The sequence below is a fragment of the Adiantum capillus-veneris genome, chromosome 11 (genome assembly GCF_014529385.1).
Source record: "Adiantum capillus-veneris isolate H3 chromosome 11, ASM1452938v2, whole genome shotgun sequence".
Lineage (NCBI taxonomy): Eukaryota > Viridiplantae > Streptophyta > Polypodiopsida > Polypodiales > Pteridaceae > Adiantum > Adiantum capillus-veneris.
The window spans coordinates 23,881,969-23,907,461 of NC_140941.1; the positions used below are offsets into that span (position 1 = coordinate 23,881,969).

Genomic DNA, 25,493 nt, shown 5'->3' on the forward strand with positions numbered 1-25,493 from the left:
GATGAGGTGTCTGATTACATTGACAGAGAGGGTGATAGAGGTGCCCAGCTGGCAGGGACGTGGATCCCATTGTTGTTATATGCTGATGATATTGTCTTGATCTCTGACTCACCAGAGGGTATGCAGCGACAGTTGGATGCATTACACAGTTTTGCAGAGGATAGTGGATTGTCTGTAAACCTTGGTAAAACCAAGGTCATGGTGTTTAACACCACACCGCAGTGGATCAGGAGATCGGCACCGACCTTCACGTATGGTCAAGAGATTGTGGAGTATACAGATGCATACACTTACCTTGGGATAGTCTTCACTGGGCCGAGGTTTTCTTTGGGGAGAGTAGCAGAGACTAGACTGACCAGAGCTTATGCGGCCTTGGGAGGCTTGGAGAGGATGTGTTCGCAGGTTCAGTTCCAGGAACCTCGGACAAAGTTATGGCTCTTTGATACTTTAGTAGCCTCAGCTATGATGTATGGGGTACAGGTATGGGGACCTTCTGTAGGCCAGGATGGTTGGAGACGTATGGAGAGGCCCTTGGTATCTATGATCTCCCGATTGATTAGAGCCAAGGCCTCCGTACCTCACGCGATCATTCGAGCAGAGCTAGCTGCCCCCCCCATGGAGATTGAGGTGCTTACCAGATCAGTGTCCTTTGTGCACAGCCTATGGGATACTACTAGAGACAGATATGCTAGACTGGCCCTTGAGTCTTCCAGACAGTTAGCTCTACAGGGGGACACTTCATGCTGGTATGCACAGATGACTTCATGGTTTCAGACGCATGGCTTCACCATGGACAGGTTGCCCCCTTTCCAGTATTCTCTTCAGGCACCCTCGCTGTCTCTTACACGGGTGGAGATCACTAGACTCATTCGTCAGGACCTGATCCAGCTCGACACCAGGAGGACATGGATAGAGCCGCCTCAGGAGTTGAGCACGAAGATGGCTTTCTATAGAGAGCATCTTCTCCACCTCACAGGAGATGGGTTTGTGATTCGACCCAGCTACATGGACACACATATGTCTCATGGTTTGCGTTGTGCCATTGGTCAGATACGCACATCCTCACATCAGCTCGAGATTGAGACTGGTAGATTCAGAGGGATACCAGCAGACAGCAGGATATTCCGATTATGCCAGAGAGAGCCAGAGACAGAGTTGCACTACATATGTCATTGCACAGTGTTCTATGAGATACGGGGGCGTTTCCACTGCTTATTCAGAGAGGGTTTTGGTCCTCTATCTAGGGTCATGAGTTATGAGGATCAGAGATGTCTTGGACTATATCTACTTGAGTTACACAGGTATAGAGACACTTTACTGGGGAGAGCTAGAGAGAGGCAGTCCCAGAGACACATTACAGATTTCTTTTCACTAGATATGGGACAGCCAGAGGAGCAGCCACCACTGCAGAGCTCTTCCCACACTCATTCGACCACTACTGGCACTCTCATCGACCGAGCATTGGAGCTACAGAGATACAGACGACCGCGACTGAGGAGAGGAGCTACACAGCATCGACGGAGACTACAACAGAAGATTCGAGCCATACTCTCTCGACATCCAGAGTGCAGATGAGGATGGATCCTCACCATTTCTTCCATCTTTGTTTCACACACTGTTACATCCAGTTTACCGGGTACCTATTGTATCAGCTGCTACACCCACGTAGTTTTAGATTGTAGTAGTAGTAGTAGTATTTTGTTCCATTTCTAGTTCTTTTCTAGTTCTTTTGTACCCAGACATGGTATTAGATTCACTATTTTGTAACTGATTGGTCTCATAGGTCATTTTGGCCTTTTGAAGACGTTAATATAACATTTCATTTCATTTCATTTCTCTCTCTCTCTCACGTGTGTGTGTGTTGTGTTGACCATAAAAAAGGTGTGCATGCATTCCTATATTGTGGAGGGGGAAGGGGAGCGGGAGATAAGTTTGGCAAAAGTAATAGTAATGCATCTTTATTTTCTCTTATATTTCAGAAAGGTGTAAAAATTAAGGTTTTAAGTTTTGATCCAGCACCGGAGCATTTGGAGGAGGTTCTGCGAGAAGCAATTGCTGAGGGGCAGCCAAGGACTCACAGACCATGGAAGAAAATAATTGTGGTGGTTGAGGGCATTTACAGTATGGAAGGAGAGCTTTGCAGACTTCGTGAAATGGTAGCAGTTTCCAAGAAATATAAGGTTTGAATGTGATAGTTCATGCATGCTTTCTGGTGCTTGACACTTGTGCATTCGGTTGCTGTTCTAACTGTTCCTATAGAGCAGACATACATTTATCTCGATGAAGCTCATAGCATAGGAGCTATTGGCAAAACAGGGAGAGGTATTTGCGAGCTTTCAGGGGTTGACCCAGCTGACATCGACATAATGATGGGCACCTTCACAAAGTCTTTTGGGTCTTGTGGTGGCTACATTGCTGGTTCACATGTAAGGTGTCACAATTTTTCATGAAAACTGAACAGCTTACAATCTTTGTATACATTCTCAGGAAAATTGCTGCATGAGTTTCTTAGCAATATGGTAAACACCAAATAAAAGAATAGCCCCGCTCCCCTCCCCTCTCTTTCCCCAAAACTGAGAAAAATAAAAACCCCAATCCCAGCCCTTTCTCCTCTTTTTCATTTTCCACCATTGTCATTACTGCAGTGAAAAGAGGAAGAAAGGAAAGCCCCCTAAGAGATAAAACACAAGATTTCTATGAGAGAGGTTTAATTTCTGAGTTTTGTCACCATACAAAAGCTCCAGTGAATTTTTGTTTCTGCTTTGATGTTATGCAGGAACTTATAAAGTATTTAAAGTACACAAGTCCTGGGCATCTGTACGCAACGTCAATGTCTCCACCCGCTGTTCAGCAGGTCATTTCAGCTTTGAAGGTTATCCTTGGAGAAGATGGCTCAAACAGAGGTAAAATCTTAAAGTATTATACATGTTTTTGGACAATAATGGAGCAATATTTCTCTCTCTCTCTGAGGGTTTTCTTGAGACTTGGAGTATGTCCACAATTATGCCTATCTTCAAGTCGGGAGATTCTATGCTTCCCGGGAATTACCGCACCATCATGGTTGGCCACACTCTGGCTAGGCTATATGCATGAATTCTTGAGCATGAGTTGAGTAGATGGGCAGAGAGAGACAGGCAAGGTTCAAGAGAGGTTTCTCCACTCTTGACCAGATTTTGACACTCAGAGCCATTATTGAGGAGGATAGACACCATGATAGGAGGATTCATTGTAGCTTTGTGGATTTCTGCAAAGCCTTTGGTACAATGCCACGAGCCAGACTCATATGCAGATTGCAAGACATGGGGGTGCCCACATAGCGGATTTGGGGGATCTTAGATTTATACAAGACAGTGGTAGGGCGGTTACGCACTACTCAGGGCATGTCCGACATGGTTCACTCTACTATTGGGGTGAAGCAGGACTGTCCCCTATCTCCGACTCTCTTTGGGATATATGGAGATGGGTTTTCAGATTATGTATAGAGAGAGGGTGATAGAGGTGCTCAGCTTGCAGGGACGTGGATTCCGTTGCTATTATATGCTGATGATATTGTGCTGATCTCAGATTCTCCGGAGGGGATGCAACGTCATTGGATGCATTGCATGTATTTGCACAGGACAATGGATTGTTTGTGAACTTGTAATGGTGTTTAACACTACGTCACAGTGGGAGCAGCTGTAGAGAGGCTTGGAGCAGCACCAATCCACCTGCACATAAGGAGGTCCGCCCCCACTTTTACATATGGTCGAGAGACTATGGAGTATGCAGATGCATATACTTATCTAGGGGCGGTTTTTAGTGGTCCAGTATTTTCCCTGAGGCGTGCAGTAGATACGAGATTGACTAGAGCCTATGTAGCATTGGGGAGACTTGAGAGGATATGTTCGCAGGTTCAGTTCCAGGAACCTCGGACAAAGCTTTGGCTCTTTGACACTTTTGTCACTTCGGCCGTGCTGTATGGAGTGGAGATATGGGGGCATGGATGGAGATGTATGGAGAGGCCCTTGGTGTCTATGATTTCTTGGATGATTAGGGCCAAGGCTCAGTTGCACATGACATTGTTTGGGCAGAGCTCGCTGCTCCTCCATTGGTAGTGGAGGCACTCACTCAATCAGTTTCATTTATGCATAGCACCTGGGCTCTCCCTAGAGACAGATATGCTCGATTAGCACTAGAGTCTTTGTGACAGCTGGCATTGCAAGGAGATAGATCATGTTGGTATGCAGAGATGGCATCTTGGTGTCAATTACATGGCTTTAGTATGGATCGGCTACGCCCATTTCAATACTCTCTGGATGCACCCTCCATCTCCCTCACTAGGGCAGAGATTACAAGGCTCATCAGACAAGACTTGACTCAGTTGGATACGAAGAGGACATGGATACAACCTACACATGAGTTGGGTACGAAGATGGCTTTCTATAGAGAGCATCTTCTCGAGCTTACGGAGGATGGTTTTCTGATCAGACCAAGATACATGGATACTCAACTATCCCACGGGTTACGATGTGCTATTGGTCAGATACGCACATCCTCACATCAGCTAGAGATTGAGATAGGCAGATTTAGAGTAGTACCCGCTGAGTCCAAGATTTGTCAGGTGTGGTAGATAGAGCCCGAGACGGAGCTACATTACATATGTCACTGCCCAGTATACTATGAGATACGAGGCCGCTTTTACTGTCTATTCAGAGAAGGTTTTGGACCACTTTCTAGAGTCATGAGATACCAGGATTAAAGATGCCTCGGATTATACTTATTGGAGATTCATAGACACAGAGAGGAACTCTTGAATAGGGGCAGAATGAGAGAGATCCAGCGACAGCGGCAGATTACAGATTTCTTTCAGTCACAGACAGAGGAGTTCGAGCAGCCCCCACAGCATAGCAGCACCAGAGGCATACTTCTTGATTGGGCGATATAGTTGGGGTGGTCCCGTCGCCCATGGATGAGGGGGACCTCTCGACATCGATGCAGACTGCGACAGAGGATCTATACCATACTGGTGCGACATAAGAGCCGTCCCGACATAGTGCTTACCTTGGTGGACATTGAACCTCTACAGCCTTTTGGATACTGATGTATATGTATATGATGCCTCTACTGTTAGAGAGCTCCATTGTATCAACTCACCCTTTGTATCAGCTTTCACCCCACCCCTACCCACTATTTTCTTTTCAGTTTTTTTGTACTTTCTGTACTTAGACCTGGTATTACAGTCACCACATGTAACCTTTTGGTATCATAGGTCATTTTGGCCTTTTGAAGACGTTAACATTACATTTCATCTCTCTCTCTCTCTCTCTCTCTCTCTCTCTCTCTCTCTCTCTCTCTCTCTCTCTCTCTCTCTCTCAAATAATCTGCTAATAAAAATGAGCATAGGGGATAAATATACAAAATATGCTAGTCACCAGAGAAAGTATCATCCCAAAATCCATAACATATGCAATCAATTAACATCTCTCAAGTCTCCTAACATATACATTTTTATCGTGTCCATGAGGATAGAAATTCTTCTCATCCTGTCTCATGAGCACAGCAAGAGGAATCTCGTCTTATCTGAACTGCGTGAAGGTATTGAAATTTCCCAAGGAGCCTAATCATGCCTAGAGAAGCAGCTGGTATCTCTGCTAAAGAAGAAGAAGAAGCCTGAGGATGTGGATCTCGTGGAGTAAGATTCCCGTGTCTATAAACAATTAAGACCGGAAGCGCCTCTGTCTACCGCTAATGCTTTCTCCCCCTTTTCTTTGCTTCCCTTCTCCTAACTCTCTCTGCATTTAATCTCCCAATATGTGAAGACATCTGTACGTGCCTCTCCCGAACATCTGTTTGCGGTCTGTGTTATGGAAGCTTCACTATTTGTGTGCATCCAGCTGCCATTTGTCCAGCTCTCCCACAAACAAAATAGTGTCCAGGTAACCCAATAAAGAATAGTCTTGGGTGAATATTACTTCCATGTATTGTACAGAGGGAGATGAAACAAGGAGGATTCTTCAGGAGAGAGAGGTGAAGAATCCACGAAAGATGGGTGTGTGCACACCATCAGACGGTGCAACACCTTCACTCAAAACAACTCTCAGACTAAACGTACGCCTGAAACTCTGGTAATAGCCCTATAATCTGACTGTGCAAGCTAGACCCTTGCCCAGACTAGCTTGATCTATCCCCTTTCTCCATCCATTTAAATGACAATATGCTCGGCCAAAGTTAAAGAAGTTTCGTGTCAGAGCTGAACAGGCGTACTCTGATGTCTTGAATTGAATCCTGTAACCTCCTCTCCCCAATGGGAAAACATCACAATCGAGAGAGTGGGCATATCGAGAGGTGAACTAGCCTGGTCTGATGTCTTGAACTGAATCTTGTAACCTCCTCTCCCCAATGGGCAAACATCACAATCATGGGAATGGGCATATCAAGAAAGGTAGCCCTTAGGTGAACTAGCCTAGTCCGATGTCTTGAAGTGAATCCTGTAACAGTGGGAAAACAATTGCAATCCTGAGAACGGGCTTGTCAAGAAACATGCCGCTAATGTGACCAGTGAACTGTGAATGGAGCTAAGAGTATCTGCTAGAAGTCCTACTTCAAGGGACATACAATCTGATTCCATGATTGAGAGAAAACTCACCTCTAATGGCAATGCCGAATGCAATGTGAATGTTGATGCTTGTGATCAAGTGAAATTCCTTGCCAATAGAGCGGCTTACCAAAGTCTAGACCTAGCGGCTCTTTACCACAGGTACCGTGTAGCGTCCAATGAGAATCTTGGTGATTGAGGATTGTTCCTAGCTGTGACTTTCTACACAGGGTATGGGAGCTGACACAACAGTGATATTCCCCGCTAGCTTGCAGGCGAGGGGAAACACTAGCTGCCGGTTTACTTAGATGCGCATATAGCTGGCTCTACATGGACTGAGTATTGTGCACTCCCACCCTTTGATTACAGCCTTGACAGTCCTGTCCTTGATCTCACTCGCACATAACGGAACTGAATCATTTGGATGGATGGATGGATGTGAAATTGGACATGGAGCAGACATAGATCAGGCCCCTAGAGCTATTGGGCTCAAAAACGGAACATTACCAGCTCCACTTTCTACATATTTCTCTAGATGGGTTCGTTTTGTGTTCTGCATACTTGGGACATACGCCCCTCAATGGTGTCAAAAGCACTATTGGGAAGATCATAGTTACGCGGAACGGGAACGGGAGGGTCTGGAACGGGACGGGAAACGGGGGGGAGGAGGAGGGCCGGAACAGTCGACTAAAGTAAGATTTGAATTACCTCCATTCAGCTTAGTCCCAAATCAACTCCCCAAAACTGCCCCCAAACCTGTCCTCAAACTGCCCCAAATATGCCCCCCAAGCAGCCCCAAATCTGCCCCCAAATGCCTACTTTTGCCTAATCCGCCCCGCATTCTACCGTTCTGCCTCATGCTCCGTCACGTTCCGGAACATTGTACCAGTTACACCCCGTTCTGGAATGGCATTCTGTTCTAGACTTCATTTTGGGAACGGGACTCGTCCGGAACACCGTTTCGGAACGTTTGGGCTGTGGTCCCGCCGGTTCCCTGTTACATTGGGGAAGATGCGAACGTCATCGCATGGCCTCAGATTGGAGACATGTAGAGATGAGGATATACCAAGAGAGGTCCGTTCCACTCTTTGTTGACTAGATCATCAGTTAGTTGCCTAAAGTCAATGCTGAAAGCCAGCCCTTGGACGAGATTACCGAAAGTGTGAAGCTTCGGCTAAGCAAGGATGAGAGGAATCTTATTCAAGGGAGGCTAATAAGTATCGTCAAGATGTTACTATTAGGGAAGGGGATTCGGTCTTGTCAAAGGTGGCAGCCGAAGATGCAATGAAGACAAGAACTGGCTTGTGATCTGGTGGACACCTTGACTCCAATCTAGAACACCTGCGATGCCAAACACATGAACAAGGCACACCTATGGAGAAGAGAGATCACTGAGGTAGAAAGAGACGGGACATTCGAGAAAGAGAGAGGGAGAGAGAGATCTGGGAAAGGCTCTCCATGCTGATAACAAACTGCTCATACAAGTGACCAAGGGTGGTCCGACATAGACTGACATGCCAACTAGATAGACCCAAGGTATACACAACTCCAACTGCTATTGACATCGCCAACTACTCCTACACACGAGACCACTGACAGGGCCTCAACATGGGTTGAAAACCCAAAGAGAGAGAGAGAGAGAGAGAGAGAGAGAGAGAGAGAGAGAGAGAGAGAGAGAGAGAGAGAGAGAGAGTTCCCTGTGTGAAACCCTAACTGTGGCTGTGCGAACCTGCCTACTGCCTGCTGCGTGACCTGCTGCCTGCGCGCGTACCTGCTTGCTGCGAGCGTACCTGCCCCTGCTGCGCGCGTACAAGCCTGCTGCGTGACCTGCTGCCTGCGCGTCCCAGCCTGCACGTCCCAGCCTGCACGTGCTGCCTGCTGCCAGTCATCAGCAGCCTGCAAAACCCTAAAAACCAGAAACTGCAAAACCCTAATTTTGGGAATCCCTAGTAGCCTGAAAACCCTAACTGTCTGAATCCCTACCTGTGCTTTGCGTGCATCTTTCTCCCGCCTGCAAGATAGAGAGAGAGAGAGAGAGAGAGAGAGAGAGAGAGAGAGAGAGAGAGAGAGAGAGAGAGAGAGAGAGAGAGAGAGAGAGAGAGTCCAAGCTTCAATTCGGGTCTTGCTTTTACCGTTTGCTAGTCTCGCCCATTCTTCATGGCGGCTTTGCCGGTCTCGAGTGCTACACACGGCGCTCCATCACCACTTGCCTGTCGCGTGGACTGCACTGGCGACATGTTGACACGCATTGACTCCAAAGTACAACACTTGGCACAACATGCCTTGGTTGGCCGGATGATTGGACAGTCTCCACCTCGATCTTCTATACGCGATTGGTGTTAGACTGCCTTGGGCACTACTCAGGGACGGATCTCGGAGCTTACATTCCTTGGCAGGGGCATATTCATGGTACGTCTTTCTGATCCCGCCATTGCCTCAGCTCTCCTGGCCCGCTCTCCGATACTCTCTGATCGCAGGATGATATACTTGACGAGGTGGTATCCCGAGTTTACTACAGAGGAGTTTGACAGTCGACATCTTATTCCCAGATTCCCTCTGACACTCTCCTTCCCGGATATGCCTGTTCATTTTATTGATGAGCATCTCCTCCAGATGATTGCTGCTCATTTTGGCACGGTAGTTCCAGGATCCTGCATCTTCTCATCTGGTCCACCTCGCATTCAGGTCTTGGTGTTTGGGGATACTTCATTACCACATACAATTACTGTGGCTGTGCGCGATAGAGACTACTCTTGCCGAATGGTAGTCACTGGCCGCCCAGGACAATGCTTATGCTGTCACGAGATGGGACACTTGGCGCGAGATTGCCCCACCCTGCCACGCCATCGGCGGCAACAATAGTCGGCTCGTGGCACACATGCTCAGCCACGTGGTTAGCGTCAACAACCGGTTCCTCCTACTACCACTCGAGCACCTCAGCAGCCTACAGGTGCTCCTCGAGCTTCGACCCTCCATGTTCCTCCCTCCGCTTCAACTCCCACTGAGGCAGCATGGCAGACAGTGGGTCGTAACCATTCCTTCCGTCCTCGTCAGCAACCAACAACGCATGCAGCCCCTAGTGTTACCTCTCTTGCTCCCTCTCAAGTTTCCACCACCCCCTTACCCCCTGCTTCTCCTTGCCATTCTTCTTCTTCGGCACAGGATCACTTACCTCTGCTACCGGCTCCTCCTTCACCTGCCGTTCCCCCACCCGCTCCTTCCCCTCTTCCCGAGGTCCCTGTTCCCATGTAGATGGATCATTCACCGCTATTACCTCTCCCTTCTCCTCCTCTTCCTCTCGCCATTACTCTCCCCCTCCACCTTCTGGTCCTCCCCCTCCCTCAGCAGCTCATACTTACGTCCCACGCAGTTTTCTTAGCTCTTGCCCTCTTTCCTAGGGCACTCATCGGGCTGAGATGTGCGGTGACTCAGAAGGGCCATTGTGGGTGCAGCTCTACCCTATGCATCACAAGACAGGTTGTGTTCCCTCTTTAATTGGCAGTCGCTCTCAGCCTACCCATTCCTTCTTCCTTCCATTCCACGCTGCTCAGGAATGGTCCGAGGATCAGGTTCTACATTTTGTGCATGCACAATCTATGGCTTAGCTTCATTTATGGTTGTCTACTTCCGCTCCTGATGTTTTGTCTCCTCACTACCCTTCATGTATTGGTGCTATGGAGTGGAGTGATGTTTATGCTTGCTATTCATTGCCTATGGTCATTCATGTATTCTCAGATGTGGTGCTTCCTATGTCTATGCGCATTTGGGGTGTCAAAGCTGCAGCATCGGTAATGCAATGTAAACAAGTTGAGGTCCGCAGTTGGTGCAATGAGACACCGTATTTTAGAGAGGGCTTGCGGGTTGCTTTCCTACCGCCCGAAGCTCACCCCTTGGATGGCCCAGCTGCCTCCAAGAAGATGCGCATTTAGTCAGATGCTCTACAAATTCTTTCATGCAGTCTATGGATTTACATGTAGTTTCTTGGAATGCTAATGGTTTACAGACTTCTCGGGTAAGAGGTTCCCGTAAGCTTTTACTTCGCAGAGATTTACACGCTCATGTAGTGGGCACTATGGATATATTACTAGTACAGGAGCATAAGATTGCCACTCCCTTTGGTAATCTCATGCCCTCGGGAGCCCACACTTTTTGGGAGCCTGCTCTGGGCCTTCATGGACAGAGTTGCGGTGTATGCATCTCAGTGGGGCCACGTTACTTGGCCGCAGTTCAGCAACATGGTACCCTTGTCGCTGGCAGAGCAATCTATGTTTCTATTCGGGAATCTATCATTGGTTTTATGTCAGTCTATGCACCCACTACTCCTCGGGAGAGGGCTACTTTTTGGTCCTCCTTGGCTGCTCTTTTACCTGCTGTAGACTCTTGGGTTGTTGGAGGCGACTTCAACAATGTCGAGAGCGACTCTGACTGGCGATCCATCACACCTCTAGTTCTATCATCCATTTCTCCCGATGAGCAGCCAGCTTGGGATCGATTCCTTCTAGCTATTCACCGCGTTGACGCCTGGCACATACCCTCTTTTGGTCACCACCCTGCTACACTGCATTACTCGTGGGGGTTTCAGAGACAACAGGGGAGATTATTAGAGCGACTTGATCGTTTTTACATTGGCCCTTGGGCAGCAGCTCTAGGTGGATATACTACTATTTGGAGAGGGACCGGCCTCTCAGATCATTTTCCCATCTCATCGTTCATCTCCTTCACTAGATCCTCTGCACAGAGACGAGGTTGCCGCATCCCTGATAGTGTTCTCACCACTGAAGTTTTGCAACAACAGATTCGTGACTTATGGTCCACGGGTGCTTATTGTGGTCCCCCTGGAGAGTTTCTTGCTCATTGCATTACTCGGTCTAGTATTTACTGCCGTGATCAGACTGCTATTATTCATCGTCAGTTGAGAGTACGTGAGTCTGATCTTCACATTCCTCTTGGTTCCACTCAGCGCTTGCTTGAGGAGTGGCCTCAGGATGCTTATCTCGCTGCTAGACAGACAGAGCTCACAGAGAAGATTCGTCGCGCACAGGAGGCTAGGTCTGAGTTCACTCATCATGCTTCAGTTTCTCATTGGATAGCTAAAGTTGATCGAATGAATAAAGACTTCTTCGCTGCGCATAAAGAGCGCCCTCCTGGCACCACCCTTCGGACTTTGTGCGATGCTCAGGGGACTCTACATATGTATCCTGATGTTATTCTTGATATGTCTGCAGATTATTTTGAGACATTGTTCACTGCTGATGCATGCACTACTGAGGTTTTACTTGCCCGTGAGAAGATCTGGCATCACACTCGACACGGTTGTACAGACACTATGGCAGAGATCTTGTTGGCACCCTTCTCACTTACAGAGCTCCATGCTGCTATCGAGAGTCTTGATCCATCCTCCTGTCCAGGAGAGGATGGCCTCACTAGAGCTTTCTTTTTGACTTATTGAGATGTATTGCATATACCACTGCTTCGCGGTTGTCAGGACATCTTTGCATCAGGATATATGCATCCGGATCTTTGCTCAGGTCTCATATTTCTTATTCTGAAAGGGGGTGACACCACTCAGCTCCGACAGTGGCGACCTATTACACTACTTCCTTCGGTCTATAAGATATTAGCGTTACTGATCAGCCATCGCTTGAGACCGTTCTTACCAGATATTATTCATACTTCTCAGACAGGCTTTGTCATGGATCGATGCATACTGGATAGCATCTTCACTTTTTATGAGGCAGTAGAGTGGGCCAGATCATCTTTTGAACCTCTTGCTTTCTTCATCCTTGACTTCGAGAAGGCATACGATCGTGTTGAGTGGGACTTTCTCGAAGGATCATTAGCCAGGATGGGTTTCCCTTCGAGATGGATCTCAGGCATTTCCGCTCTCTTCAGGACTGCTAGCAGTGCTATTACTATTGGTGGCCGTGTCAGTCGCAGTTTTGAGCTTTCTCGCTCTGTTCGTCAGGGATGTCCTTTAGCAGCATATCTATATCTATTTGTAGGAGAGACTATGTCCGACTTTCTTCGTGCTCAGAGTCATGCATTTCGTGGCTTGACCATGCTAGTACCTACAGCTCCGGACCTTATTGATCTGGAGTTTGCTGATGACACTATGCTGATGTTGCGCTATTTGCTAGCTGCTCTTGATGCCATGCGGGAGGCCCTAGAGGTTTTTTGCATTGCCAGTGGTGCACGCATTAACTGGCATAAATCCCATGGGTTACTGGTTGGCAGTGATGACATACCTACTTGGGGGGTAGCTGATGGTTTCAGATGGCTGCAGCCGGGTCAGACATGCAGATATCTGGGCTTTCAGGTTGGATTTGATGTTTCCTCACAGCAGCAGTTTGCACCCGTACTACAGTCTATTCGCAGGAAGCTATGTCATTGGTCTTCACGTCATCTGTCGTTGGCTGGCCGTGCATTGGTCGCCAACCAAGTCATTCTGGCTACAGTATGGTATACGGCCTCTTGTTGGATGCTACATTCTGGTGTGATAGCACAGCTCCACCGACTAGTGCGGAACTTTTTATGGAGTGGCACAGATGGGACTACTGATACTCGTGCTCGAGTTCGCTGGTCCACGATTATTCGTCCTAGGTCAGGGGGAGGCCTTGGCATTATTGATCCAGAATTACAGAGCCGCGCCCTTCTTACCAAGCTTATTGTTCGGGGTCTTTTTCCCGGCCAAGAACCTTGGAAGATGCTTCTTCAGGCCGCTCTTTGCACAGTGACTCCACGCCTCGGCACTAGAGACGGTCATACTTGGCATACAGGGCATCGTTTCCTCTTTACGGATGCCCCCTTGTCCACCACCACCCTCTCACCCTTCATCCGATCGCTCCTTCAGATTTGGGTTTCCATGCGACGGGCTATCATACGCTCACCTCCCTCATGTCGTGAGGAGATTGAGCGCCAGCCTCTCATTTGGAATGATGCAGTTCTTGATTCTTCGGTTAATCCACCTCGTCAGCTTGGAGAGAGGACTCACATTGATTGCGCTGCTTGGGACACTGGCCTTGCTGCCTCTATGCGGTTGTTTCATGAGACACGTATGCTGGATGCAGATTTTGTGGCAGAACATTACGACATTGGTCGCGGGGCGACAGACAGACTGCTTGAGATTGACTCCGCCGTTCCTTCACAGTGGGATGCAGTCATGCGAGGCACGGTTCAGATGCCTCCACATTGTGGTTGGGAAGGCCTCTTTGCTCAGAGCACTCTCTTATTAGTTCGTTTAGACACCATGCTGTTCACAGTTGCTGTTGACTACTCTCAGGGGATTCATGCTAGATTGACATATGATGCCACCTCTCCGCACCTTGTCTCCCCCGGCGCTCCATGGGAGGCCATACGAGTAGTCGGCTCTCGTGGGAAGCGTTGTTGTGTTGACCCCCGTTTTGATTCCGCTGATGCTGCACTTTGGAGGCTCTGGGTGTGGGAGGGTCGTGCCCTATCTCAGCTTTATTGGGACCCAGGAGAGTGGCATTGGCCTCACTCTGACCCCACCGGTAAACCTGTATCATTCTTTGAGTACACTGTCAGGATTGGAAGGTTAGCATTGATGAGACAGCAACCAGAGCAGCCCACTCGTATGCGTTTCTGGTTACATTCAGGTCTCTCCCATGCTTATCTACAGCAGTTTTGGTCAGCCATCTGGGATTTACATGCGGCTCGTCGTATTTCTTTTTTCATGTGGATGATTGCACATGCAGGACTTCCAGTTGGGACTTGGCTAGCTACTATGGGTCATGATCCGTTATGTACCCGCTGTCCTTTGCGACTACTTGAGTCACGTGCACACTGTCTTTGGTCATGCTCATCTTCTCATGTAGTGTGGCTAGCAGTTTGCTTTTTACTTAGCAGAGCCGGTGTTCAGCATGGATTTCTCACTTGGGGATCTGTCTCATGGTTGATGCCGATGTCCGAACCGCATGTTTTCTACGAGGGCTTAGACACAGATCCAGCCCTTATGCTTACCTCGACTGGTTATCGGCGAGGGACTTTGGCTATGTTACCACAGATTGCTTGGCACGGGGATCCTCAGACACGTGATGAAGTTTTTTCAGTCATCACTAGCATTACACTATGGAATGTTTGGAGAGCTCGTTGTCTTCACATTCTCAGTGCGGCTCCACAGCTCCTCCAGGATACCGTCACTGCCATTTGGCTGGACATCATTCACGCTCTGATTTGGCAGTGGGATTCTTCCTCAGGTACATCTCGAGCAGCCGAGGCTCGTCGATTTACCTTCCTTCGGCGTTGGGCCCGATTCCCACTCTTCTTCACACTTACAGGTGGCCAGATTACATGGCATTATGCCCCCCCTCGGTGGTTTCTCCTCCACTCATCACACAGACCACCATGAGATTGTTCTAGTCGAGTTGTCACTATAGTGGCTCTCATTCTTACATTCAGCTTGTACACCCCACGTGATAGGTTATTTTGGCATCCGCTGGGGATTATATTGTACTCAGTGATATACAGCCCTGATTTTTCCAAAAAAATAAAAAAAAAGAGAGAGAGAGAGAGAGAGAGAGAGAGAGAGAGAGAGAGAGAGAGAGAGAGAGAGAGAGAGAGAGAGAGAGAGAGAGAGAGAGAGAGAGAGAGAGAGGGGGGGGGGAGGAGGAGGAGAAGAAGAGAATTTTAACGTCGTAGGAATCTATCCCAAGAGACCTCAAAGATCTATCCAACGAGAGAGAGAGAGAGAGAGAGAGAGAGAGAGAGAGAGAGAGAGAGAGAGAGAGAGAGAGAGAGAGAGAGAGAGAGAGAGAGAGAGAGAGAGAGAGAGAGAGAGAGAGAGAGAGAGAGAGAGAGAGAGAGAGAGAGAGAGAGAGAGAGAGAGGTTGTCGGTATGGCTGCTCTCTAGTGAAGGAAGAAATCTTTGCTCTCCTAGGCCGGCACCATCTGAAACGTACTCTGCCTATGGTTGCGAAGCTAGGTACACACAATTGCGCCAACTGCTTCTACACACAAGACCACTGACACGGCCTTAACATGGGCTGAAAATCCCAACACAGATCCATCTGCTGTCACACAGGGGGCATGTCCTGGCCTCTGCTGGTACTCTGCTGTATCTCCCAGTCTCGATCCGCAGCTGGTGTGAAGATGTACGTATCTGGCCGATAGCACATCGTATCCCATGAGACAAGTGGGTGTCCATGTATCTCGGCCTCGTCACAAAGCCATCAACCGTAAGCTGGAGGAGATGCTCTCTGTAGAAAGCCATCTTCGTGCCCAGCTCCTGTGCTGGCTGTATCCATGTCCTCCTGGTGTCTAGCTGAGTCAAGTCCTGGCGGATGAGCCTGGTGATCTCGGACTGTGTAAGAGTCAGAGAGGGTGCATCCAGTGAGTACTGGAAGGGAGGCGATCTGTCTATGCTGAACCCATGCGCCTGAAACCATGATGTCATCTCCCCATACCAGCATGCTGTATCTCCTTGCATGGCTAACTGTCGAGAGGACTCAAGTGCAAGGCAGGCATATCTGTCTCTGGGAAGTTCCCACATGCGGTGTATGAAGGAGACCGATCTGTTGAGTGCCTCAACCACTAGTGGGGGGGCAGCTAGCTTTGCTCGAACAATAGCACGTGGTACTGAGGCCTTGGCTCTAATGAGCCTCGAGATCATAGAGACCAGAGGCTTCTCCATGTCCCCCCATCCATCACTGCGGCCTATCCTCCAGTGATGATCGAATGAAGGTCCCCAGACCTCAGCTCCATAAAGTAATGCAGAAGCCCTCAGAGTGTCAAAGAGCCAGAGCTTCATCCTAGGCTCCTGAAACTGAACCTGTGAACACATCCTTTCCAATCTACCCAATGCTGCATGGGCTAGAGCAGGATCTATATCAGCTGTTCTTGAGTCAGGATTGGCGGCTCTTTCAGGAGCACTCCCCCCCCCGCCATCACTTCTACAGAGGATTGTGGCTAGTACGCATCATCTCTGTACACAGTTCCTGAGCAGCCCCCCCTTCCCGACCCCCCCGATCCATGCCCACACACATGTGCTTTTTTCACCGCGGAGATGGTGAGGAAGGCCATTGACAGGATGAGGATTGGGAGAGCTTACGATCATGATGGTTTAGTGGTTGAGCATTTCACACATGCCAGAGATCTACTAGCAGAGCTTCTAGTAGTGATGTTTAACCGTGCCATGTGTGAGGGCTTGCCTGATACTTGGAGCCTATCTACTATTGTACCTATCTTCAAGTCGGGAGACCCTATGGAGCTTGGGAATTATCGCACTATCATGATTGGACACACATTGGCACGGTTGTACGCATCCATTCTTGAGCAGCAGCTGAGTAGATGGGCAGAGAGGGAGGGGATACGCGCAGCCGGGCAGGCAGGGTCCAGGAGGGGTTTTTCTACTCTTGACCATATCTTGACACTCACAGGCATCATTGAGGAGGGTAGATCGCGTGGGAAACGGATCTATTGTAGCTTTGTGGATTTCCACAAAGCTTTTGACACAGTGCCTAGAGCTAGATTGATGCACAGATTAAAGCAAATGGGAGTACCCACAGAGCTCATTTGGGGGGTCATGGCATTATACACGTCAGTAGTGGGGCAGGTACGCACCTCAGAGGGTCTATCCACCCCGATTCACTCCACTACTGGGGTGAAGCAGGGTTGCCCGCTCTCTCCTACTCTATTTGGTATGTATGTGGATGAGGTTTCTGACTACATTGAGAGCGATGGTGATAGAGGTGAACAGATGGCAGGGACATGGATTCCACTATTGTTATATGCTGATGATATTGTGTTGATCTCCGACTCTCCGGAGGGGATGCAACGTCACTGGGATGCTTTGAATAGGTTTGCTCAGGAAAGTGGTTTGTCCGTCAACCTTCGTAAAACCAAGGTCATGGTATTTAATACCACCCCACAGTGGATCAGGAGGTCAGCACCAGCATTCACATACGGCCAGGCGACTGTGGAGTATACAGATGCATACACTTACCTTGGAGTGGTTTTTTTGTTTTGCTTTGTTTTGTTTTGTGGGCCAGCATTTTCATGGAGGAGGGAGAGAGAGAGAGAGAGAGATAATGAAATGCAATGAAATGTTATATTAACGTCTTCAAAAGGCCAAAATGACCTATGAGACCAATCTGTTACAAAATGGTGAATCTAATACCATGTCTAGGTACAAAAGAACTAGATACTACTACTAGAATCCATCCTCATCTGCACTCTACATATCGAGAGAGTATGGCTCGAATCTTGTGCTGTAGTCCCGTCAATGCTGTGTAGCCCCTCTCCTCAATCGTGGCTGTCTGGATCTCTGTAGCTCCAGCGCTCGGTCGATGAGAGTGCTAGTAGTGGCGGAATGAGTGTGGGCCGAGCTCTACAATGATGACTGCTCCTCTGGCTGTCCCATATCTAGTGAAAAGAAATCTGTAATCTGCCTTTGGGACTGTCTCTCTCTATCTCTCCCCAGTAAAGTGTCTCTATATGTGTAACTCAAGTGGATATAGCCTCAGACATCTCTGATCCTCATAACTCATGACCCTAGAGAAAGGACCGAAACCTTCTCTGAAACAGCCGTGCAATGACATATGTAATGTAGCTCTGTCTCTGGCTCTAATTGGCATAAGCGGCATATCCTGCTGTCTGCTGGTATCCGTCTAAATCTACCAGTCTCAATCTCCAGCTGATGTGAGGATGTGCGTATCTGACCAATGGCACACCACAAACCATGAGACATATGTGTGTCCATGTAGGTGGGTGGAATCACAAACCCATCTCTTGTGAGGTGGAGAAGATGCTGTCTATAGAAAGCCATCTTCGTGCCCAACTCTTGTGGCGGCTCTATCCATGTCTTCCTAGTATCCAGCTGGATCATGTCCTGACAAATGAGTCTAGTAATCTCCACCCGCGTAAGAGATATCGAGGGTGCTTGAAGAGAGTACTGGAAAGGGGGCAGCCTGTCCATGGTGAAACCATGCGTCTGAAACCATGATGTCATCTGTGCATACCAGCATGAAATGTCCCCCTGAAGAGCTAACTGTCTGGAAGACTCAAGGGCCAGTCTAGCATATCTATCTCTAGTAGTATCCCACAAGCTGTGCACAAAGGAGACTGATCTGATAAGCGCCTCAATCTCCATAGGAGGGGTTGCTAGCTCTGCTCGAATGATAGCGTGGGGTACGGAGGCCTTGTCTTTGATCAGTCGAGAGATCATAGATACCAAGGGACTCTCCATACGTCTCCAACCATCCTGGCTTACAGAAGGTCCCCATGTCTGCACCCATACAACATAACTGAGGCTACTAAGGTATCAAAGAGCCATAACTTTGTCCGAGGTTCGTGGAATTGGACCTGCGAACACATCATCTCCAAGCCTCCCAAGGCCGCAAAAGCTCTAGTCAGTCTAGTCTCTGCTGCTCTCCCCAAAGAAAACGTCGGCCCAGTGAAGACAACCCCAAGGTTAGTGTATGCATCTGTGTACTCTACAATCTCTTGACCATATGTGAGTCGGTGCTGATCTCCTGATTCACTGTGGTGTGGTGTTAAACACCATAGCCTTGGTTTTACCAAGGTTTACAGACAATCCACTATCCTTTGCAAATTTGTGTAATGCATCAACTGTCGTTGCATACCCGTTGGTGAGTCAGAGATCAACACAATATCATCAGCATATAACAACAATGGGATCCACATCCCTGCCAGCTGGGCACCTCTATCACCCTCTCTGTCAATGTAATCAGACACCTCATCAACATACATACCAAATAGAGTAGGAGACAATGGGCAACCCTGTTTCACCCCAATGGTGGAGTGAACTAAATCAGATATCCCCTCCGGAGTGCGTACATGTCCCATCACTGATTTGTATAGAGCCATAATCCCCCAAATCAACACTATTGGCACCCCCATCTCCTACAGTTTGCGCATCAATCGAGCTCTCGGTACCATGTCAAATGCTTTGCGGAAATCCACAAAGCTACAATAAATGCGTCTCCCATGTGACCTGCCCTCCTCAATGATGGCTGAGTGTCAGAATATGATCAAGAGTGGAGAAACCCCTCCTGAAACCGGCGTGGCCCTTTGCTCGTACACCCTCACCCTCTGCGCAATTACTCAACTGCTGCTCAAGAATGGATGCATACAACTGTGGCAATGTGTGCCCAACCATAATAGTGCGGTAATTCTCTGGCTCTGCAGGATCACCTGTTTTGAAGATAGGCACAATAGTAGACAATCTGCAAGTCTCAGGTAACCCCTCACACATGGCACGAGAGAGAGAGAGAGAGAGAGAGAGAGAGAGAGAGAGAGAGAGAGAGAGAGAGAGAGAGAGAGACGCCTCAAGGCTGCTGGTATGGCTGCCCACTAGCGACGGTGGAAATCTTTGCTCTCCTAGGCCGGCACGATCTGAAAGGTACCCTGCCTATGGCTGCAATGTCCACTGAATGGGATGGCCCGAGGGGAAGAAATGGAGGAGAAGAATTTGCTGCCCACTGCCCCTTTGGAAGGAGCGCTTGCTGCCCTCTACATAGGTAAAAAATGCCAGGTATGGCTGGCTGCCGGCTGCCCAAAAACGCAGGTATGGGAGGCTGCCCAAAAACAATGGGCTGCCTCCCTCCTGCCACTGGCCGCTGGCCTCAAAGGGGTGCCCTACTAGGAAGGATGCCCCCTTGCTGGGGCTGATTTGCATGCATCTGGAGGTGACCCCCCTTGGCACCTGCACCATATATGCGCCCTGTCCCTGGCTGCCCGACCCAGTCCTCAGCCCCTACGACCTTGCATAAATCCCATATATGAGGAAAAATAGCAGAAAGGGGCTTGCTAGCTACTAGGGCTCTGGTAGCGCACTTGAGTTGAAGGGGAAGAGGTATCCTATGGCACAAGGAGCCTACATGGCTTTGGAACTGAGCCAAAACCCAAGGCTAAACATGGCTAATTACAATCGGACATGAGAAACCTACCTTACACCGGCGAGGCACAACCACAAAACAGCCCTCACTCCCTAACACCTCTCCGTGGGAGAAACTGGGCCCGACTGGACGAATCCAGAGAGAGATGCCTAAACTCTAACAGGCCTATCTTAGAATCATGAAGCAACGTCTTAAGCGAGGGGAAAGAATTTTCCAAAGTTGTCTTTTAAGATGTAAGATCCATTTCCAGTCATTAGAAAGATTAATGATGTGTCTATGAAATTGCGGTTGCTTAACTCATGGTCAATGCACAACGTTTTCCATGTTTCTTGGTGAGAGTTGTTTTAGGGAGATCCCCCAAAGGACATTTTTGAAGAGGACGAACTTGAGATCGTACATGAAGCTGAAGTCATGGAGCCGCCATGGCTGAAAGAAACAAGCACGACAATACTTTTTTGAAATTCAAGCACCCTTGTGAGCTTGTATGTAGGACGTGCATATCCAAGCACTTTAGAGTAGCTGCATACCCTCTGATTACACACGAGCACAACTGATGGCTGCTAGGTGTAGGCACTGGGGAGTGTTCCCATACAACACCATTAGTACAAAGCCTAGGTAATAACTGCATACGAAGCGCAACTTATTAGTAGTTCATCAACTTATTAATAAGTGACATTTTTGCATTATTATAAAGTCATGGGGCTCAATCTGACACTGCTCAACCCAGACTTTTGCACCTATATAGGAGGTCTCTAGATATCTAGTACCTGCACTACAAGTACCCGCAACACAAGGATCTTCAGTAATTTTCAGCCATCAGCTTATCGCCAGCATTAGCAACCCAATCCATTTTAAATGGAGATATCGATAAAAACTGGACATCCAAGAATCTACTGCAAAATCCCACCAACATCTCAACATCTAGCGCCATTGTGTCAGCATTTGTGCACTCTAAAGCAAATACCTCTCTAACGATAGAGAGGGGGGCCTTGGAGGGGGGGTGTGGGACCCCATATGGTGTTAGTCTTCTTATATGGGTCAGTAACTGGTTATGTACGTACTCCAGAAGGGGATTCCGACATTGTTCATTCCACCGTTGGAGTAAAGCAGGGATGCCCATTGTCCCCTACTTTATTTGGTATGTATATAGATGAGGTATCAGATTACATTGATAGAGAGGGTGATAGAGGTGCTCAACTTGTAGGGTCATGGATCCCTTTGTTGTTGTATGCAGATGATATTGTATTGATAGCAGAATCACCAGATGGAATGCAGAGGCAACTAGATGCATTACATAAATTCGCGGAGGACAGCGGACTGTCGGTGAATTTGGGTAAAACCAAAGTTATGGTGTTTAACACCACACCGCAGTGGGTTAGGAGATCGGCACCTACATTTGCATATGGCCAGGATACAGTAGAGTACACAGATGCATACACATACCTTGGTGTGGTATTTGCATGACCGAAGTTTACTCTTAAGAAAGCAGCAGAGGCTAGATTGTCCAGAGCCTCTGCGGCCTTGGGAGGGTTGGAGAGGATGTGTTCACAAGTGCAATTTCAGGAACCACGAGCAAAACTTTGGCTCTTTGATACTGTGGTGGCTTCGGCTATGCTTTATGGGGTCCAGATTTGGGGACCATCTGTGGATCAGGATAATTGGAAGCCAATTGAGAGACCTTTGGTATCTATGATTTCCCGAATGATTAGAGCCAAGGACTCCGTACCACGCGCGATTATCTGAGCGGAACTAGCTGCCCCTCTGATAGAAATTGAAGCTCTTACCAGATCAGTGTCCTTTATACATGGTTTGTGGGATACAAATAATTGCCGCTATACTAGATTGGCCCTCGAATCCTCTCGACAGTTAGCAATGAAAGGGGATACATCATGCTGGTATGCGCAACTGTCCTCGTGGTTTCAGAGACACCGGTTCAGTATGGAAAGATTACCCCCCTTCCAATACTCTCTTGCGGCTCCATCACTGGCAATTACACGAACGGAGATTAATAAAATCATCCGTCAGGATCTTATACAGTTGGATACTAAGAGGACATGGGTAGACCCTACACAAGAATTGGGCACGAAGATGGCCGATTACAAAGAAAACTTCCTACAGCTATCTGAAGATGGATTTGTGATTCGCCCGAGCTACATGGATACCCACCTGTCTCATGGTTTGAGATGTTCTATTGGTCAGATTCGTACATCCTTACATCAGTTGGAAATTGAATTTGGCAGATTCAGGGGAATCCCACCTGAGAGCAGAATTTGCAAGTTATGCGGAATGGGGCCAGAGACAGAATTACACTACATATGCCATTGCACCGTATACTATGAGATACGTGGGCGTTTCCACTGCCTATTTAAAGAAGGCTTTGGACCTCTAGATAGAGTCATGCACTACCAAGATCAAAGATGCTTAGGCTTGTACCTACTGGAACTACATCGACACAGGGATAATCTAATGAAAAGACAAAGAGCACTACAGCCTCAGAGGCAGATCATAGATTTCTTTGGATCGAGAGAAGCAGGAGTGGAAGGAGAAGCAAGATGCCAGCAGCCAACACAAAGGAGTACCCACATTCATACCAAAGGCACCCTCATTGACAGGGCCATTGAGCTTAGGAAATCGAGACGACCACGATCGAGATGCAGAAGCACACTTCACCGGAGGAGACTACAACAAAGGATTAGAAGCATTCTAGCCAGACACCCAAAATGCTCCTAAGAAGTTTATTTAATACTTTGTATTTAGTTTTTCACATTTATTTTCACACTTTCACACTTTTCACACTTAGTACTTTAGTACTAAGGTACCCAGACTTTGTAACAGATTCACCACTTTTGTATCAGTTTGCTCTCATAGGTCATTCTGGCCTTTTTGAAGACGTTAATATAACATTTCATTTCATTTCTCTCTCTGAACCTTCACTCACAATATCATTCTCTCTTCTGTCTCTAGCCTTTGCACATCGCCCATCTGGTGTTAGTCTCTCTCTCTCTCTCTCTCTCTCTCTCTCTCTCTCTATATATTGGTCAGATACACACATCCTCTCATCAGCTAAAGATCGAGACAGGCAGATTTAGAGGAGTACCGGATTTGTTAGGTGTGCCAGATAGAGCCAGAGATAGAGCTACATTACATATGTCACTGCCCAGTATACTATGAGATACGAGGCCGCTTTCACTGTCTATTTAGAGAGGGTTTTGACCACTTTCTAGAGTCATGAGATACCAGGATCAGAGATGCCTCGGGTTATACTTACTGGAGATTCGCAAACATAGAGAAGACCTCTTGAAGAGGGGCACAATGAGAGAGATCCAACAACAACGGAAGATTACAGATTTGTTTCAGTCACAGATAGAGGAGTCCGAGCAACCCCAACAACATAACAACACCAGAGGCACCAGAGGCATACTGCTTGATCGGGCGATAGAGTTGGGGCGGTCCCGTCGCCCACGGATGAGGGGGCCCTCTCGACATCGACGCAGACTGCAACAAAGGATCCATACCATATTGGCACGACATAGGAGCCGTCTTGACAGGGTGCCTACCTTGGAGGATAGTGAATCTATATAGGCTTTTGGATACTGATGTATATGTATAAGATGCCTCGACTGTCAGAGAGCTCCATTGTATCAGCTCACCCTTTGTATTCCCCTTGTGTCAGCTTGCACCCCACCCCTACCCACTATTTTCTATTGAGTTCTTTGTACTTTTTGTACCCAGACCTAGTAATAGATTCACCATATGTAACCTTTTGGTTTCATAGGTCATTTTGGGCTTTTGAAGACGTTAATATTACATTTCATTACATTTCTCTCTCTCTCTCTCTCTCTCTCTCTCTCACACACACACACACACACACACACACACACACACACACACACACACACACACACACACACAACCTTCACTCACAATATCATTCTCACTTCTATCTCTAGCCTTTGCACATCTCTGACGGAGTAAAAGGAACTCTCTCATTCAGTAAAAGGAACCTTGAGTACGCATTGAGCACTCATTCACCATCAATCACTTCCGCTGCACATTACATCTTCGTTTCGAGGCATACACTCATGGATTTTCTGGTCTGAGTCGGGACTCTTCCTATGAGATGTTGTTTGCCACAAGTCTACAACCTAGAATAATCGATTTTTAAGCTAGCATTATGAGGAGTCTCTTCCTAGTTAGGGATTTAGGTAGCAAGATACTTTCGTATTTGTAACACTATGATGAGTTTTTGCCTTCATGTGTATCTTGGTTGGTCTTATGGGCCAATTTGGCCCTTTAGCTTCTATTAAGTAGAACATCTAGAAAGCACAATCCTCCATATGAAATGTACAAAATATGATGACCACTACAGACGCGTTAATCTGAAAACCATAAAAAATAAAGTAAATCAAAACTAAATCTAGTTTTTGGTTGTCAATCTGTCATTTTCATATACATACTTATCAACTCCAAGAGGTGGGAAGTCCTCATACTATGCATAAGATTAGCCAGAGGAATATCATATCTATCCAAAGATCATGAAGGGGTTTCAATATCCTTAGCAGGCTTATTAGCTTGTGGAGAAACATGTGGTATTGTTGTCAAAGTGGTTGGAGCATCTAGAGATGGACCTGTACAATGTGGTCCATGCGCCTAATTACCTAAGTAATCGGAGGAGCCTCTATTTTACCTGTGTAGTCTTCTCTGCCTTTTCTTTGCTTCCCTCCTTGCAGTCTTTGCCTAATCTCCTAGTAACTATATAGGCCTTGAGGAGTCTTGTGTTTCACTCAGCATATGCCTGTTGTCTATTATCACGTGCACATTTAACCCTTTGTGCATGTGGACAAGCTACTTAATGACAAGGTTCAATTAGCTTAGGAAGTGTTCTTGCACCTTTGTGAGTCTGTTCGCAGGCCGTGCATGTCAAGGCACTTAGAGTAGATGCATATCCTCTGGTTGCACACATCATGATCATCAGTATTACAGTCAGATTCCATCAGGAGCATTTTACAATGCACAGAACCTATTTTCCCTATTTTAGCCATTTT

General features: G+C 47.6%; 1 protein-coding gene across 1 annotated transcript in view; it reads left to right on the plus strand.

Annotated features, from left to right (window-relative positions):
* The window catches only part of LOC147447001 (long chain base biosynthesis protein 2d-like), a 98,903-nt gene that overhangs the window by 43,843 nt on the left and 29,567 nt on the right, over nt 1-25,493 (plus strand). The window contains exons 7-9 of the mRNA XM_086522909.1: nt 2,017-2,180; nt 2,265-2,426; nt 2,777-2,903. Coding sequence (XP_086379035.1) covers nt 2,017-2,180; nt 2,265-2,426; nt 2,777-2,903 — 453 coding nt within the window. The remainder of the gene's footprint in view (nt 1-2,016; nt 2,181-2,264; nt 2,427-2,776; nt 2,904-25,493) is intronic.